Here is a 20,441-nt window from a genome sequence, read left to right on the forward strand (position 1 = left end):
ACACTCTGTACAACTTATGTGTTTAGAAAACTGGTGCGAAAAAGGAATCGTGTATTTTTTTAAATAGTAAACATGCAACAAGGCCGCAGACAGCAAGCGGAACTAGGGGGGAAACTTCGTACTTTTACCATTTCTAACGGGCAGGCCGGAAGCGACCATGTAAGAGTCCCCGATGGTCTCTACCTTGTATACGTCGTAGCACTCGATACGCGCGTCGAACAGTTTGTAGATCGAGTTGAGAAATGTCACTACCTAAAAAAAAAAGAAGAAAGAAAAATACAGTTCTCTCGTCACATGCGTCATATTCGACAATCAAATATAGATCATTCGTTTCTCTTAAAATGGGAATGTATATTTCGCATAAAATGCGAAATTAAATCGGATGATACGTAAAATCCCAAATGGGATTAAATATCGAAATAATTCGAGCAAATATTCCGTGCGATCGTCGAAGCAAATACGAGAATAATGATAAATAAATAAATAATAACGGTAACGAGACGAGAATGGCGAATTGACGGATTAATGATTTAATGTCACGATTCGAAATTATCTCGCGTGGTAGAATTCGCACGGTATGCGCACGATTTCATCGTTCGCCGTGGCATCGTGATGGAATTTTAGTGTACGTAATTTAGCAATTCGCTTCAGGATCGATCGGTCGTTCCCGCGAGACCGGGATAAGACGCACCTCGAGGGGTGTGTTTTCCGCGGCGATCTCCGTGAAGCCGACTATATCGCTGAAGTAGACAGTCACCGCCTCGTAATACTCGGCCGGCACCTGTTGAACGAAAAAAAATTATAGATCACGTAAAATAAAAATGTCACAAATAAATGGTAGATAAAACTTACTTCCGCGTTATTTTTTGACAATTAATTATTTACGAAAAAGTCAGAACCAATAGAATAATTTAAGAGAATCGTAAAATAAAATGTCACAACAAATGGTAGATAAAACTTACTTCCCCCGTTATTTTTTTACAATTAATTTTTTACGAAAAAGTCAGAACTAATAGAATAATTTAAGAGAATCAAAGAATTCTTGAAAGATTCATCACAAAAATTTATATAAATCCGTTGCAATTAGTCTACCGAAGTACTTTAAGAAAATTTAAAATGTAGGATTAAATATCTATTTTTGATGAAGAAAGAATTGTAATTTAAATACAAATTAAAATCTTAAAGATTTTAAAGAAGATAAAGTTTAAAAATTTAAGATTTTTATAAGATAATTATTTCCTAATATTTTTCGCATTTATTTAGATACACCCTGTACGTACTTAATTTTTTAATATTCTTATTATTAATCTTTATTTAAATAATAATATATATATATATATATAATCTCGAATTAAAAATTTGTGTTTTCAATTCTGAACAAATTCTGGTTTATAAACGATTTAAAATATTTTTCACCTGTTGAGTCTGCTTGAGTTGCTGGGCGACGCTAGGTGGAAGCATTTGGAAGAGCAATGTGTCGCTCTTTCTCTTTTCGCGTTTTAATTCACGTGCTTTTTGCGCCAAATTTGCGGCGTACATCTGCAATTAATAAAATACGTATAATTATGGCGACAACTTTATCAAAGAACTAAAATAAAAAAGAATCAAAAATTGATCATTCTGTTTCTCTCAAACAATTTTTTATTAAAATTAAATATTTTAAATACTTTATAAATTTTTACGATTTTCTAAAAATTTAAATCGTTTCTGCATGCAAATTTGGTATATAAAAAAGAGTGCGCATTTTTTTTTTACAAACAGATAATTAATTTATTTATTATCTATTATTAATTATTGATTATTATTGTCTATTAATTTTGCCGTAAATAAAATCAGCGCTGAAAATCTCACACAAGAACATTTTCCTTTGAGGAATTTCACTTATCGCAAATAGACTTGGACTGATTTTCCATTAAGACGTCAGTCACGAGATGCGCCCTTTATTCGCCGACATCGCGGCTTCGAACTCAAGAGCAAGAAATCGAATTATAGGATTCGCCTACGAAACTAACTAACACGCGGTCACGAAGTTTCCCCATGACCCTTCTCGTTACTCTATGTTCGACAATAAGCAAGTTCGTGTTGACAAGCGATGTTGAAAAGATTTGTATACTGTCGCGAGTTGAAATATTCAGGCGAACAAGTCAAATAAAATTCAAACATTTTTTCGCCAGGAATGCTGTTTTTTTCCTTATGTAGACAGTAGATATTTAATTTGTCCTCCAGTCTTAATATAATTCAAAAATTATTATTTGGATCTACTTTTCTATAGAGATAAACTTATTTTAATTTAAAGAAAAAGAATTAGAATTAACTATAGTTTTAAATTCTTTGTCAAGAAAATCCGACGAAAATTACAAGTCTACATTAGACACTCGGTATACAAATTACTATGAGCGCTATGTATGAAAGAGAGTCACATGTGGCATGAAAGGGAATCAAATCGGCGACATTTGAATCGCATACCTGAATGGTGGCGACGGCGTTACGCATCAGGATGATGATGATGGGCGACACCACCAACACCAGAACAACGATAGCGATACCAGCAACTTCCTTGTTGCTGGCGTCTTGCAACGTCGAATTGACATAATCCCTGGCAACATAGAATCGACGATTAATATATTTTATAGGTGATATATGTATATATACATACAACAGGTAATCTCTACTGTCAGGCAATAAATTGTGACAAATTAATTAATTGTTCGCAAATTTAAGAGAATTAATATTAATATAATTAACAATGTTAATTTGTTTTAACATTTTAATTTGTCTTTAAGAAATTTTTTTTGTGTGTAAAAAAATTCAATTAATTAAATTTAATAGATTTATCATTCACAGTCAATACACGGTCAATACAGAGAATTTTCTCTTAGAATTTACTCTGAAAATCATGATAAGTAATCGTAGAACAATATAGTATTGGAAGACTTTTATAAGAGTTTCTCTGATTAATATTTATCACAATAAAAATATTGGTAAGTATGTACATAATAAATTTTACTATGCATACTTATATAGTAAAATTAATCGAACATATTTTATGTTTTATTATGATAGACATTAATATTTTTTATTGTGGTAAATAAATATTAATCACAGAAAAACTCTTATAAATTCTTCTAGTATTATATTGCCTCACGATTATCATAATTTTTATTCTTCATATTTTTGAATGATGAATCGCTTATCGAGTAATTTCTAAGGAGATATATTTCTTCTGTCAAATCTCTCGCACTGTATATGTATCCGTGATATTTTATGAGTCTCACTGAGGGGTAAGAATTGAAACGGGGAAACAATTCCATTTATAAGGATTTGCTACCTTATCATGTGACGCAATTCCCGTTGCAGCTTACGCAGCTCGTCGATGTAAGTGGCCATCGAATCGAAGTAAGCTATTGCGTCTTCCACGCTTTGTTCCCTCTTGTGATTCCGTAGAATCTCCTCTCGCCTGAGGAGAGAATACACAACGTTCACGTATTTAATTCTGTCTTCGCGCGTTCTTTACCATAATATATCATTCGTTTATTATGCGCGTAAAAAGCATCCCCGAAACACTTCCCCTAATTTACTAGGAGAAAAATGTCTGTATTTTCTCAAAATACGCGGCGGAGAATATTTTCACGCTCGTACTTTTTCATTTTTTGACTGTAATTATATCTCCTAAACATAGATCAATATGAATCATGTTTGAGATTTCAATTTTCCATACGATATATTTTTGTTCGTAAAAAAGCATTTTCTTTCCGAGAGTTTCAGCTGAAGCATTTAAATTGAAAATTTTAGAGATACATGAGAATCAATAATGTTCTTTTCTAGTGTTGTTAAGCTTTTGTAAGTCAACTAACGCAAGGTGATAATTCTGAAAAATAAAATTAATTTATTTACATAGAAACTAAATCTAAACTCTTTGCAGAGGAATAAATAAATATATTGAATATCCTTCGATTAACGATGAAACATAATGTACATTCCGATGATAGAAGTTCCAATAATAGAAGCTATTTCAATTGCTCGACTAGCACAAAACATTCACGATACAATATTCTTGAAAAATTGACCTAGTGAAAAAAAATCCTGGAAAAAAATTTTTTATATATAATTGTATAATATTATACATATAATTGTATAATTTTATATTGTTACATATAAAAAATTTTCCCGGGATATTACGAAAAAATTTTTTTTCAAAGATCCATTCGATAAGATTGATCCGTGCGGTCAGGAAGAGAAACGCGAAAGACATTTTTTTTACCTTGCCTTAATCTTGCCGTAATCGGGCATCGTTCGCGTGAGCTCAGCGTAGAACATCTTCAGGGAGGGAACGTATGTAAGGGCTGCGTTGAGGAGATCGCGACCCAGGGCTTCGTGGCGAACATAACTCACGTAATTGTCCCCAGGAAGGACACCGCGACCAAAATAATTGATACCCTCCACGGAGGCGATCCCGAGGCTCTCGATGCTCCGCAGGAGATTCTTGAAAGCTATCAGATACCTGAAATGTCAGAAATTCTTTTGTAATCACGATTGTTTCGCTCTTCTCAGAGAAAAAAATAGAGAAAGATTCAGTTTTTTTGCAAAAGCAGGGTTTCTAGTCGTTCTTGAAATCCTTGAAGGCCTTGAAATGTTTTGGAATTTTGTTTGTTCTTTAAAAATTCTGGAAATGTACTTTGATTTTTCATAGATTCTTGGTTTTCTTTTTTGTTGCTTCTATATAAACATTTAGCTAAACGAGCAATTGAGACTATTCGAGTACAAAATATTTCATCTTACTTTGTAAATAATACAATATATATTAATTTAAAAGTCCAAAATATGTGTTATGCATAAGTTATTTATAGATTTTAAGCGTTAAAATATAATATAAGAGAATATTGTATCTAATATTGATATAATGCATATATCAATTTTCATTAACATGCAATTATGGGCTTGATAATGAAAATAAAGTTTTTAGTTTTTTGTACACTGAAAAAAAAATTTTGTTGGATTAACAAAAATTCTGTTCGAAAATGGACGAAACGGAATTCTGGTTGAATCTACCAGAATTCCTTTTAATACAACAAATATCTTGTTTGCACCAACAAACTGATTTGTTCCAACAGAATTTTTTTCCCAGTGTACATCTTTATTATATTATTGAAAAATCGTGGAAATTTTCTTATAAAATGTCTTGGAAATGTCCTTAAATTTTATTCTTAAATTTGGCTAGACATCCTGAAAAAACTTACGATTGGATAAATCTTACCTCCACACCCCACTGTTGTCTGTCTCCTTGATCTGATTAGTCAGGTGATCCAGCATAGCCGCGTTCACGCTCGTGTACCATGCCATTACCTCGGTGATGCTGCTCGCCTCCGAGCTTATCTTCTGCCTGCGGAGGAACGAACGAACGAACTTTGTACTAAATTCGATCATTATCCTTGTATCACCAGGTATTATAGAATATGTAGGATATTACGGTCGATACTGCATAGAGAAATTACTCCGAATTATATCTCGGCGTGGACAAACGCGTAATGTGAATATAATAGCGTCATAACGTGACGGAATAATCTGCTCGAGCGATCTCATGTAATCCGGACATAATGTGTTTAAAGTTCTTTGTGGCTCGATATTTGTTTTTCTCGCAAAACGAAGAAATTCCTGCGTTAGAAATAACAAGAAAAAAAAATTAGGGTTCAGGTAAAATATTTGAATGCGAATCGTACATGGAGAGAATTTTCTCTTAGAATTTAGCCTGAAAATTATTTTAATCGTTGAACAATATTTAAAAGCGGAAAAAGTGATCTGATCGCCAGTTGAATTTTTAAAAACAAAATTAGGCAAGAATTGATTGACCAACACCGGCAAAGTTAAAATTCTTTTATTAAAAAAGAAACGACAATTCCAATACCATATTCCATGATTACTATGATCTTCAGGATAAATTCTAAGAGAAAGTTCTCTCTGTGTACATAAGTACTGATCAAATATTTCGATATAATTATAATTTCAGGCTTTAAAGTTTCAGTTTAAATTGCCCGAAATGTTCGATGGCATAAATTCAATTTCAAGGAATATATTTGTAAGAAATAATACATTGTAATTTTGAATATTAATTCCTGCGTCCTCCCTGGAACGCGTGAGGAATCGTCCGCAGACGATTTCGCCTCGTTTGAGGTGGCAATCTAAAAAAAGATTCGCGAGAGATCCTTCGGATAGATGAAAGTCGCCTTGGAGGATTCCACACGTGGCGATATCGGTCGATAATGACACCGGTAGCTAGACCTTCGCATCTGTTACGTGGGTTTGATCGACGCGTTGAACGTCGTCATGATGAGATTTAACCGTGGACAGACTAGATCAGAGGGAGAGACAGAGAGGAAGATGCATGGAAAGGGAGAAAGACAAAGAGGGAGAGAGAATGAGAGAGACAAAGAGAGAGAGAGAGAGAGAGAGACAGAGACAGGAGTCTAAAAATACTGTTTATTGCTCCAAATGGGCGCTCACGCGCTCATGTGTGACGACCTCTTCCATTGCTCATAAAGAGAACGCGAGAGACAGAGAGGAGCCAACGACGAGTAGAACGAAAGTAAGAGGAGCAATGGTTATGGAGATAGAGATAGAGACCCAGTTAGACAAATTTCAGCTTTTAACAGATATCACATCATCCAAAACAAGAAATTTTTGTGTTAATTTAACATAATATGGATGTCTTAACCCTTAGTCTCGACGGTTCTTTTCGGCACCTTTAATCCCGACTCATGGGTCGTTTGCGTCTTTGCGTTATTTGGATCAGTGAAAACGCTTTAAAAAATCTGAAGAAATTCATGGAGCTTCTTGCAACCTTCAACTTGAAGTCCCAATCATAATATTTCGATAAAAATTATTTTTTTATATAGTTTGTTATTAAGAAATAGAGGTACCTAAGGAAAAATCACTTGTTCACTGGGTCGCAAACGACCCATGAGTCGGGACTAAGGGTTAAATGGCACACAAATACTGTGTTTATATTTTAACACAAAATAAATGCAAAATTTTAAGTAATTTAAAATTTTGTGTAAAATTAACATAGTTTTAATGTAAAAATTAACTAAAAATATGTTAATTTTATCATCCCCACTTATATTATAAAATGGAAAATTAACATTTTTTCCTGTACATTTTAACAGATAAATCTTGTCATTAATAAAGCAGAACATATTTATTGTGTAAAATTAAAAATAAATACACATTGTATTATTTTTACATCTATTTTCAGTTGTTTTAATAATTTAATATTTAAGTTCAATTAATACAACAGCAATATGTTAAATTAACACATGAATGTGTTAAATGTTTAACAAAAAAATTTTAACGAAGACCGTTTTTAACGTTAGAAAACAAAAATTTTTCTACTGTGAGAGTTTTATTACGGGTCTTTCTGGGGTTGACTATTCGCGAATAGAAAAAAAATGAAAAATATACATTAGAATCATTGTGTTGTAATGATCCCTGTAAGTAACTGGTAAACAAACTCGATTGTGATATATTCCTATTGCAAATAAATCCACTGTAATTTAATGAGAGTAGAATAAAAAAGAGGACGAAAGAGAGATACGCGGATATATTCGGCGGAGGAGAGAGAAAGGAAGAGAAAAGAAAAAGATTCGAAATGTCTTTTATTGCGCACTTTGGGGTAATATTTCCTAAGAGCATTAAGCAATAAGATAGGAATTTCTCTCAAATGAGCAATAAAAAGAATATAAACGACATAGCTAGTAATATATCAGTAATATTGCTTAGATGCCAAGTGAATGGAGAGATGATATTTGGAAGAGAAGCACTTAAAATTAAAATTTGATCAAATAACTGTGACGCGCGTACATGAACAATTGATTAATTGTTGTGTGTCAAGTCAACAAATGTATATATTTTGTTATACGTTTTATTATAGAATTTAGAAGAGGAAGAAGATATATTATGTGCTTGATTATAAATATATGACAGAAACATATTTTAGAATTTGTAAATAAAAAATTAGGTATAAAAGGACTAATAAAAGCCAGGCATAGATATTGAGCGCATCAAACTTTTAACTTTTTCTCTAATTATTTTGAACACTTTAATTCTTTTTTGGATCATCTTTTTTTAGCAGATCAACTAACAAAAAATTTAGGTACAAAATTGATATAATGACAGTATATTGCTGCGAGGTCAGGACGTACAGGACACCTGATTTTTTCGGCAGTCGATTGCTGACATGGTTCAAAGAAAGGACAAAGGAAAAATATTTAAAAAAATTTAAAAACAAGTTTGTCGTGTCTTATATCTGTATCTGATTTTTGTTAGCTCTTTTCATATCTGACTTTGTATTTATATGTAGGTACATATTAGAATCTTTTCAACTTATTATTATAAATGAGAAAAAAATCTCTTCTTCAGCAGACATATAACATAAAAATGTCACGAGCATGAAAACGATAAGAGAATTTGCTGAGATAGTTCAAAGAAAGGACCAGAAATAATTTATTTTAAAAATAAGTTTGTTGCGCTTCATCTTTTCATATATTTATTATGTACGCATATTAGTATCTTTTCAACTTATTAAAAATAAGAAAAAAAAATAAAAATTCTTCTTCAGCAGGCATAACATAAAAATGTCACGAGGAGGAGGAGTAGAAGACGCGTGTAAGAGAAAGTATGGGGTGGAATGCGTTACACCTTTTCTTATCGATCGGACCCCCGACGCGAGATTTCACCCTTTCCCTGCAAGCTTTTCGAGGAAGAAACCGATTGTTAGAGCGGCTTGTTATCGGTTGACACAAATGCGTCGTAACTGTCTTTCGCGTGTGTATAGTCGTATGATATCCGTCGTGAGGACGACTAGTGCGCGACCTCCATCTCTATTTTATTTCCGCTTCCGTTCCTTTCCTTTTGCTCAAATGCCGGAGGGGTTCTTCTCGATACCGAGACCAAGATTTCTTTCGCGAAATAAACTCACCGTTTTTACAGTGAATTCTTTGAGATTTTTCCCAGTGATATTTTGACATTTATTTGCTCATTTAGATATTATTTATAATAATTGAGAATATATAAATTCTCTATATTAATATATATATATATATATTTTTTTTTAATTAAAAATATATTGTACTTAAAATAACTTGTTTATTATTATTTTTTTCTCTTTCTCTTTGTAATATGATATATTTAGAAATTAATTAAATTGTCAAAATTTTAAAATTCTGTAAAATCAAGCTGACATTAAAGACGGAAATTTAAAATCGTAAATTTATCGCTCGGTAGAACCCGGTAAAAATTTGTTATATTATATATAATCATATATATAAAATTATATAAAAATATATAAAATTATATAAAAATATTTAAAATTATGTATAAGTTATTATATAATTATATATAATTTTGTATATATAATTTCATATACTGCTGATTGTGTGTACGTGACACTTCTATATATATATATAATTATGCATATAACGAATAGATATTTTAAAAACTCCATATTCATCTCGACTAAGAGCCAAACGCGATGTTATTGCGACAAATTAAGATAAGAAAATTTTTGGAAACTGAGGAATTTGAATCCTATGGTTGGGATCTCAGAAATTCCCCTTGTTCCTTCTCTAAACATCCCCTGTAAGAAAAAGACGAGAAAAATATTGGTCCGAAAGTCGGCTGAATCGGGAATAGATATTTCTTTATGTAGTGTTTTATATACAATCTGACATGATTATATATAAGCTCTCATAATTTATATATAAATTTATATAATTATATATAGAAAGCATTTATGCTATTTTGTTCGCTTATGGCTATATGTGACGCATATGCACTGCTTTATCTCGTATTTAAATTTTGTTTTGAATATTATATATACACTGGAAAAAAAATTTTGTTGGATTAATAAAAATTCTGTTCGAAAATGGACGAAACGGAATTACTAGTTGAATCTACCAGAATTCCTTTTAATGTAACAAGCATCTTGTTTGTACAACAAATCAGTTTGTTGGTGTAAACAAGATATTTGTTGTATTAAAAGAAATTCTGGTAGATTCAACCAGAATTCCGTTTCGTCCATTTTCAAACAGAATTTTTGTTAATTCAACAAAATTTTTTTTTCAGTGTAGTTTACAAAAAGTAACTAATAAAATATATTAAAGATGTAATTATATCTATCAGTTTGATTTCAATATGAGAAATCAAAGTGATGAAAGTTCAAACATTGATAAATATTCAAATAAATAGAAAAATGCATAATTAAAATATTACACACAGTAATATGTATATAAGATATAATTATATCTAATTATATATAATTAAAAAAATTATGTATGGACATATTTTATATATAATTATGTATAATTATATATAATTATTTATATATATATATATATGATATTATATGTATATAAAAAATTTTTTACCGGGAAGCTATTTTTTAATAACGACAGTTTAGCTGCGGACAATTAATTATTAAATCGATCGATTAATTAGTTTCTGTGTGTGAAAATGTCTTTATGAATTTAATTATATATCCGCGGATACCCATTCTGTTCGCGTTTCCAAAATTATCCCTTGGAAAGAGAGGATGTCGATGTTAAACCCTATTGATCGAAACTGACTCGTAATAGAAAGTGCTCTTAATTATTTGATTTTGAAAAAAAATCTAAAATTCACTCTCTCCTCGTTCCATATGTGACCTTTTACTTTTGCAGAGAGACCGTAATATAACGCTGAATAACGGCGTTGAATTTGTACTTTTCACTTTGCCAACGTAAAAAGGAGATAAAAATACACGAAGTCTGTTTCGAAGTTACGTCGCGCGTGAATGTATAACTGAGCCGAAAAAAATTAAGTTTTCGCTGCACAATTCCGGAATACAATCGCTAACGTCATTGTTGCATCAGGCAAAAGAGAAAGAGAGAGAGTCGCGTTGCACAAAATATTCTGTCTTGATGGGTGCAAAAGTGCCATCGGCCCTCATCCCTATATATCGATACTTTAACTATATCGATTTATTGGACACGTGCTCGGAATGAAAAACGTGCCTTTTATAAATATTGCCTCGAGCGAGACACGTTGAAAATCGCCGCGATTCGTAAAGTGACACAGTTATCTGATCTACCTCGGGAAAGAAAGAAAAGATCATTGTTTCCCTCGTTTTGCGGGAATCGATCGAAAAAGTCGCAAGAACCTCGGAATTTCTCTTCCCTCGATACCCTGCGATTCGATTAGTCGGAAATTATAGACGCGACGATATAGCAGAATATTTTAAAATATTTTCCGAACGGTCGCGTCCGGACGAGAGGATACGCTGCTGGAATAATTGAAGGATTTGAATAAAATATATATCTGAGAATCTGAGATCTTTTCTTCTATTCCGGTAATATTCCGAGACAGAGGGAGAGAGAGAAAGCGATTCGGAAATTTTATATCTCGATCGTTTCGTTAATGTGTTTGAGGGAAATATTCTCATATATATTATATATATATATATATATATATATATATATATATATATGAGAATATTTCCCTCAAAACTATATATATATATATAGTTAAAATTAAAATATATAATTTATTAAAATATATAGTTAGAAAATATATATATATATATATATATATATATATATATTATATATATATGTATATATGTATATATGAATATATCCCGAGAACATCCGCATTCACGGCACGTCGACAGTTAAAAGGATCGTCAGGAGTATTTGCATTCGATTTTACGAGATCTCTCTGTCTCTCTCTCTCTCTCTCTCTCTCTCTTTTTCCGAGCAAGGAGGGAGGGTTAAATATTTTTATCATCGATCGATGCGACAAGTCGAATGCGACACGCCGAAGGTGCTATTATAAAAGCGTGTGCACACGCTTCTCGCTCGTCTCCGCCACGCCTTTTGACCCTCTCGTTACACATATATAATTAGACGATAGGAAAAGAATTAATCGACAGATGTGTTATGGGTGGGCGTTTCCGATTAAATTGCCTGTCGCTCGGCTTCATCGGCGCCAAAATCACGTTAATTAAATCGCTCAGGAGTTAAAGCGACGATAAAAGTGTGCGCATGTGATGGAATTCTTTTTTAATCTTAAATTAAAAGATCACAAATTGACAAAGATTGACAAATTTTTAATTGGGAGACTTTTTCGTTGGTTTTTCGCTATGCAAAAGGCAAAAGAGTTTGCTCTTTGTTTTTTAAAACCTTTGAAATTTTGTATATAGTGACAATTTTAAATTGAAATAAAAATTAAATTTTTAATTAAACAAATTTTTTTAATTTAAAAAAAAATTGTGTGACAATTTCATTTTTCTGAAAGAAAAGAAGAAATTTAAGTCGCTATTCAAAAATTCGTAACTATTTTCAACATTTACCGTCGTTTAAATGTCAGCGAAATGTTAAACGACAAGCCATCGCGTTCGCCGTTTTCATCGTCGAAAAATTCCATTCTTCAAAACTTCAAAGCGAAACGATACCAGCAAAAAGCTATACTGCAATCGCAAAGGCTTCACCTCAGCTCGTCGATACAATATATTTTCGCGAAGGGATCACTGGTTGGACTCCATCACGCGAAAACGCGACAAAGTCTCTTCAGTCTAATTAAAGCCCCTAAGATCCTAATTAAAAATAATTAATTTTTTTCCTATCGCAATCTTTCGCCTCGACAAGCTTGTCTCGTTAAAAGCATGCGTGTGTGTGTGTGTATGCGCATTTTTTTATTAGATACGCTTCGTCTCTCTTTTTCAACGGAAAATATAAAAAAGACCTCTATGTGCACTATGTTGCGTAAAATATTGAGGCAACCGTATTTCGTCATTTTCTCGGAAGGAAAGCACGTCGTTATATGTACGTAAGTATATAAAAAATTCCGCGTATTTTCGCGCGTCAACGTCGACATGATTTTCTTGGGAAAAATTATATTCGTTCGCGTTTTTTTTTTTTCACCCTCTTCCGCCTGTTTCTGTCCTATATTTCCTTTTGCGAGAAAATACGATCGCGACGACGACCTCGTCGCATCCTGCGACGCGTTATCTTACGTTTGATGTACCATTTGATATACCACCCCCTGTTGCCGAGGGTTTCTCCCGTGCGACGCGCGTGCAACATTAACGATGAAATATCGCACCGCCCTCCATTATCGAATCACGCCGCCTACGTTGAAAATTCCGAGACTTTCGTGTACGTACGTATGTAGACAAAAATTATAATATTAGGTCAAGGATAAATTATTCTTTCTCGATAACGAGAGAATTTTGTACATTATTTATTCGTCGTGTCATTTTTTTTTTTTAATTCTTGACATAAATTTTGCGCGAAATAAGAAAATTATCAGGTCTTTGTACACTGAAAAAAAGATTTGTTAATTTAACTAAATCTCTTTCAACTAAATTACTATTTTGTTAATTAAACATATATTAATATTAAATCAAATATACGGTTTGTTAAATTTAATATATTATATTTAATTTAAATATTTGTATGTGTTCAATTAACAAAATAATATTTATAGTTGAAAATTTTAATTAAGTTAACAAATTTGTTTTCAGTGTATACATTGTATTTAAAAGGAAAAAAATGTTAAAAATTACTCTACACTGAAAAAATTGAATTCGAATAAATATTTATTTCAATACTGTCTAATAAATTATTTCCTCACAACTAATAATATTGAAAAGTATTTATCTGATGTAAAGAAAATCCTTTTCAAAACAAATACATATATTTATTTGTTTCAAGTAAATATTTATCAATTTAATAATTTTTTTTCCATGTACATTCGAAGAATTAAATTGAAAAGAACTGGTACATCGCGTGTGTATATTTCCTAAGAGGATATTTACCCTCTTTCGTAGATCGCCTTTCTATGCGCGATATCGAGCACTCGATCAAATATTAGGAGCCCCTGTTCTCGGGGTTAGGACCCGACTCGATGTCTCTGTGCGAATATTTACAGATGGGATACGGGGCGAGAGAAAGAGAGAGGAGAATTCCCTACTAGTAGTTTGAATGGAAATTCAACAAGTGTCAGGACGAGGGTTCGAGGGAACGGCTTCCGCCGTAACTTTCCATACCGAGTGCTGCAGTTGCGCGAGGCCGGAATAAGGGGGTAAAGCTAACACGAGAATTAACCGTCGTTTATAGGCACTAACGCTCAAAGCGATACCACTCGCAGAGAGAGAGAGAGAGAGAGAAAGAGAGAGCCGCAATTTGTCTTAATAATTACCGTCTGTGAACAGCGTCGCGTCGCCGCCCATCGCGCGGCGTAATTATCGCGTAATTAGCGGAGCGAACTTATATGTAGCGCGAAAGGGAACAGAAGGCAACCTTTTAAGTTAATTACGTAAAGATCGCTCTCTCTCTCTCTCTCTCGTGCACGAAAATGTACAATACCCATCTAAGAAATTGCCGTGACTGGAATTTTATTCTCTTGACTTGAAGAATTTTTCACATATATTTATGAGAGATATTAGACCGCTCTTTTTTATTATCCAGCTCTACTTACTCTTTTGAGATTTTTAATCAGGGTGTCTAACGGTCAGAAAAATCTGGAAAACCGGGCATTGTCAGGGAATTTTACTGCATTTATCTGGATATTTATCTGGATTTTTTCACATTATTCTACATTTGTCTCAATAATTGAAATCTTTTATTAAATAAATATGAACTTTTTCTTGACTTCCAGCATGCTAATTTTCTGTGATGTTAAAATTTCAATCAATTTATCTACAGCGTGTTCGTTAATTTATATTTTCATCGTCGTGTTATTTTATTTCAATGTGTTTGATAGAGACAAAACTAAAAAATTTGATATAATATAAATAAAATAGGTGATTATTTTAATAATTTCTAGTGACATGTTTGTTTCGATTATCATACATAATGTAGATTGTAATTGATTTAAATTTTTGTTTTTTTAACTTCCGAACCTTTTTATTGTTAACAAAAATATCTCAAGAATTTTATGATTTAACATTTAATTGATTTATTATATAGATATATGTAAATTATATATTTAGAAAAAATAATACTAAAAAATCAGGGAAAAAATTAATTTCTGGTATAAATATAAATTGAGAGTGTCAAACAGGCAATAAGAGCCAAATCGCGGATGAGAGTGCGTTATCCTAACGAAACTAAATTTTTTCAAGATTTCAAATTGGAATAATTTCTATAAGAGATTTAATTCCACACATCCCCTATTCCCCCCTTAAGGAAATAAATGCGAGAGAAAAATATAGATCTGAAAGTCGCTGAATCGGGATTCGAACCCTCTTTTTCTCTCGCATTTATTTCCTTAAAGGGGAAACAGGGAATGTGTGGAATTAAATCTCTTGTAGAGATTATTCCAATTTGAAATCTTGGCCGTGACCAAGTAAAATTTAGTGCCTTGTGCACAGGTTTTTAATCCTAACAAAAAAATTTATTGTAGTTTCGTTAGGATAACGCACTGTCATCCGCGATTTGGCTCTTATCGCCTGTTTGACACTCTCAATTTATATTTATATTACAGAGCCTTGTTAAATTCTTAATTAATTTCTGGTCTTAAAAAATCTGAAAAAGTCAGGGAATTTTTTTCATTGAGTCTGCTGCACACCCTGTTAATATTTATTTAAATCAACGTTGAAGAGCGACTAAAGGAGAGACTGAAGTTAAAAATCTCGGATTTTTTTAAGGGTCTTCTTTTTTTTCCTTTGAAAACTCCCTCTCTCGTAAATTTTTCCTCGTCTTTTCCACGCATCCCTGGTCCGACAATTACTCGAATGTCGTCCGAGTGAAATGGCGCAGGTGGATCAATCTAATGAGGTATAGTCAGAATTTTGCGACCGCAATTTCACGGTTGTCGGCTGCCTTTGTGTCGGGCAATGCTCGAATGACCTTCGGGGAGGATCGATCAGATTTACCTAAAATCCTCCAGGCGTGCCTGGAAGGCCTCCTTGCTCACCACGTCGTACGTCTGCGTCTTGCTCTCATCCCTGGGTACGGATACCAGCGGCCACGTGCTCATGTTGTGGAGATCCCGATCGGTTATGGTGAATCTCTGCGTCAGATTCGACCTGGTTTGCCCAACACAGAGATTGACGCGGATATTAGGAAACTATAAATATTGTTTTATTCGATCGATTAATTAAAAGAACATCACGAGCGTATAAGTGATAGAAATTATATTCGTGATTGCGATGATTAACACACAGTTGAAAAATTTGTGTTAAAAATAGATAGCACGTGTCCCTAACGATCGACAGAAATTTTTGTGTTATTTTAATATAATAGATATGTTAATATTTTAATATAAAATAAATGCAAAATTTCTCAAGTAATTTGAAATAAATTTTGTGTAAAAAATTAACTAAAAATTTTAGATTTTATCATCTTCAGTTATATTATAAAATGAAAAAGTAACATTTTTTTCATGTAAATTTTAACAAATAAATTTTGTCACTAATTTAAATAGAATATATTTATTGTGTAAAATTAAAAATAAATGCACATTGTGTTATATTTGTACATATTTTTTAGTTGTTTTAATAATTTAATATTTAAGTTTAATTAACAGCAATATGTTAAATGAACACATGAATGCGTGCAATATTTAACACAAAAATTTTAATGGGCACCATTTTTAACAAGAAAACACAAATTTTCCTATTGTGCAATAAAAAGAAACATGACGAAAGTATAGAATAAATCTAGAACCATCTAAATTAAAAAAGTCTTATATATATATATATATTTAGCACTGATTAAATTTGCTACCTTAACTCTGTTGATTAAACATTTAATTATATACTTTTAGATTCTTTTCACTTGTTCTTTACGTAACTCTGTAGGAAAAACATGAAAAGTTGAGTTTTTGCGAGAAAAAAGTTTGTCAAAAAGTTGGAAAGGGCGCTTTAAAGTAAAACCGCCGAACGCTTTACTTTTCATCGATTCGAGAGAAACAAAGCTTTCCAAGCTTTTTTAAATTGTTCGCGTCTACTTCGGTATTCCGCGAGTCGTTTGTTTTGTAGAAACGTGTTGCATTTCGATTGCAAGAATGAATAAGGAAGTCATCCGTTCTCATCACGCGAAATACGACGGAGAGAGCTTTTCTTGCCCTCGATCGATGAAGAAATGCACTTCCTCGCTCGAGGCACGTGGTTGGATCAACAAGAGTTTAAAACTGCTCCGGTAGAGCGATAATTACACGAAGCGTATCGAAAATGTATAGAAAAAAGAAAAGAAGAGACTGAACAAGAATTAAATTGCATTATTATATAAACGAGCGCCTGATGTTGATGAAGAAGACATAAACTTTGTTATAAAAAAAGATTTTTAAATTGAATGATAATGCGAAACATTCTTGTTTAATCAAATGTTTCAAGAACAAAATTAACTTAAAAAATTAGATTATTTTATATAATATGTTATATTACATTTATACATTTTAATTTTCATATTATATAAGTTTTTCTTTAAATTATCTTTCTCCGTTCTTTTCAAGAAGACTTCGTAATATAATTATATTAATATAATATGCATTATATAATATATATTAATATAATAATATATATTATATAATATATATTATATTATATAATATATATTATATTAATATATAATTATATTATTTGATATATGGCTCCGTTAATAAGAATTAAAATATGAGAAAAGAGGGGCTAATTAAGAGCCAAGCGTGGTATATAATGATACGCGAAAAAATATAAAAATTTACATCTAACATATAAAAAATTATTTTTTATTTTCATATACGTTTCGGTCCTTTGTTTCTTCAGCATTCTATTTTCCCGAGTTTCGAAGCTGGTTGCTCAAAAGCTTCATCTTTGGGTAACTGCGAATTACAAGGTGGCATAGTTGTATCTTCAGCATCATTGTCCGAAGACTGTTACATCCTTGGGTCGCTGTTCGAAGGTGGAATATTATAATCACGATCGTTGTAACTTATAGTTACTGCTGATAACTACAAGATGGAACTTCTTGAGCACTATCAGAACTGATGAGAGCATTTGTACTTATCAGCAGTAACCATAATACTTAAGTAGAACGATCGTGATTCTAATATTCCACCTTTAGACAGCGACCCAACGGGTGGATCTAGCAGTCTTCGTGATTCAGACTCAAGATACAACTACGACTGATTTTGAGCAACCAGTTTCGAAACTCAGAAAAATAGGATGTTGAAGAAAGTCTAAAACAGAGGACATGTATGTGAAAATAAAAAATAACTTTTGAAATGTAAATTTCCATATTTTCGCATATCATTAACACACTTAGCTCTTAATTAGCCCCTCTTTTCTCATATTTTAATATAATTATATTACAAAGTTTTATTGAGGAGGACGGAGAAAGATTAAAAAAACTTATATAAGACAAAAAATCAAATTTAGAAAAATGTAAATTCTATAAGAGAAAATTATTAGAAAAATACGTACCTCAGGGTGTTACCGTTGGTATAGATGAAGAAGGCTACTTCTGATCTTTCCAGTTGCATCCTGGTGACCATTTTGCCCAGATCCGTAGCTATCGTCACCTGCAATCATCACCGATCGGGATATACGCACATGTCAGAATTAGATGAGATTTGTCGGGAAAAAATGCAATGTGGTTTAAAAAAAAATCGATCGCTCATTTAATAAAGGACTGTCCTTCGCTCTTTTGTGCCTACGAAGAAGAGTTGTCTTGTTGCCGGGATAATGGCATTACGGGTGTCCTCGCGGAACTTCCGCTAGAAGACAGGACTAATTGTAAGGCTCGAGTAGACCTTGTAAGTGCGACGGACGTATATTCGTGAAACGTACATTGAGTGGCTACTTCAAGTCCCGAGTGTCTTGAATAGCCGCTGCCACTCTTCGCGAGCGAGGAAATATCTCGGTGAGACGCTTTTCTCAACTTTTCCTATACCTTTCCTTTGATTCTCGGATTTTAAATATCGTTTTATTTCTTTGTGCCACACAGTAGCAAAATTTGTGTTTTTTTGTTAAAAAATGGTCTTCGTTAAAATTTGTGTGGTAAATATTTAATATACATTTATGTATTAATTTAACATATTGCTGTTAAATAAACTTAATGTTAAATTATTAAAACAACTGAAAAAAGATGTAAAGATAACACAATGTGTATTTATTTTTAATTTTACACAATAAATATGTATGTTCTGTTTTATTGGTGACAAGATTTACCTGTTATAAAAATTTTGATTTTTTATTTTATATAAGTAGGGATGATAAAATCTAAGATTAACATATTTTTAGTTAATTTTTACATTAAAACTGTATTAATTTTACACAAAATTTCTCTTAAATTATTTGAAGTTTTACATTTATTTTGTGTTAAAATATTAACATAGCCATGTGTGTTATGTTAAATTAACATAAAAATTTCTGCAGACAGTTTGGGATATACCTATGATATCTATTAAATTTAACACAAATTTTTCAACTGTACAAGAATATTCCGCAGTTTTTTTTTATTATATAGATTTTAAATTCTATCAATTATTATTTGCAGAGATATTAGATTGCGTAGATTCTCGATCGTATAGATTTTTTGGAGAGACGCGTCTTGGGACGGATCTTAGGTATCATAAATCTCCACTGTCAGGATCCCTTGGAACTTCTCGGTTTAACTTTCCTCGATCGCTAGAAGAAATTTCATCAATCTAAGAGCGCGTATTCGAGAAGCTGTCCTTGGTGCCTTCTCGATCTACCGACATTAATTAATATTGCATTAATGGTGCCGGTGAAATAAAATCGTTTTACGAGATCCTCGCTACGGGGATAATTATTAGTGTGGCTACAAATTTTATAGCGTAATTATATTTCACAATCGTAAATACACAAGCGCGTTGGCGTATCTTCTCGCCTTCTCGAATAAGAGCTCTCGTCGCGAATCATTTTCAAGGATCCCCGTAAATTCTCGGCTGCGAACACCTCTTCGTAAACTATAGCAGAAAGTTCTCCAACAACTTTCCGTCAATAAAGCGTTATACATAGTGAAATAATCTGAGGCTTTGCTAGCGTGCCACGAACTTTTTAAGCTTTGGTGCTTCAAGCAGGTTATCATCGTTGCACTGACGAGATTCTGGCAAATTGTGGGAAGAATAAGTGTCAGGACGAACATGAACTCAACAAGACTTTGCTGATATGATTTTAGAATTACTATATTTAATTTAAAATATACTTTTATTATATAAAATTACTATATTTATATATAAATATTCTTTCTGGATTTATATGTATTTTTCAATTTTAGAATTTTCAATTTAATGATTTTTTATTAAAAAAAAATATTGAATTTTTGATGAAATCTGCAGTTATCTCAGGTTTCTGAGGTTTTTCTGAAATTGATCTCGATTACTTCCAATTCAAGTATAGAATTCTATATCTTAGCAAATATTTCTTTTCTATATAAAAAATTAAATTCTTGTCTCTATATGGA

At 32.1% G+C, this 20,441-nt stretch overlaps 2 protein-coding genes across 5 annotated transcripts in view; one reads left to right on the top strand and one right to left on the bottom strand.

Annotated features, from left to right (window-relative positions):
- The window catches only part of LOC114941248 (uncharacterized), a 46,286-nt gene that overhangs the window by 4,098 nt on the left and 21,747 nt on the right, over window positions 1-20,441 (bottom strand). For 3 of the 4 annotated variants that reach the window (XM_085487974.1, XM_085487975.1, XM_085487976.1), the window contains 9 exons: window positions 18,437-18,534; window positions 15,908-16,060; window positions 5,255-5,380; window positions 4,262-4,501; window positions 3,329-3,457; window positions 2,467-2,596; window positions 1,417-1,539; window positions 692-781; window positions 123-252 (listed from right to left, as the gene is read on the bottom strand). In XM_085487974.1, coding sequence (XP_085344100.1) covers window positions 123-252; window positions 692-781; window positions 1,417-1,539; window positions 2,467-2,596; window positions 3,329-3,457; window positions 4,262-4,501; window positions 5,255-5,380; window positions 15,908-16,060; window positions 18,437-18,534 — 1,219 coding nt within the window. The remainder of the gene's footprint in view (window positions 1-122; window positions 253-691; window positions 782-1,416; window positions 1,540-2,466; window positions 2,597-3,328; window positions 3,458-4,261; window positions 4,502-5,254; window positions 5,381-15,907; window positions 16,061-18,436; window positions 18,535-20,441) is intronic. The other variant, XM_029316178.2, reaches the window with a different exon arrangement.
- LOC114941238 (beta-keto L-gulonate decarboxylase) overlaps window positions 1-20,441 on the top strand; it is a 50,801-nt gene that overhangs the window by 2,079 nt on the left and 28,281 nt on the right. The gene's annotated exons all lie outside the window — the stretch shown is intronic.

Source organism: Nylanderia fulva, unplaced genomic scaffold (assembly GCF_048542155.1).
Source record: "Nylanderia fulva isolate GAGA-0341 unplaced genomic scaffold, ASM4854215v1 Scaffold6, whole genome shotgun sequence".
Taxonomy (NCBI): Eukaryota; Metazoa; Arthropoda; class Insecta; order Hymenoptera; family Formicidae; genus Nylanderia; species Nylanderia fulva.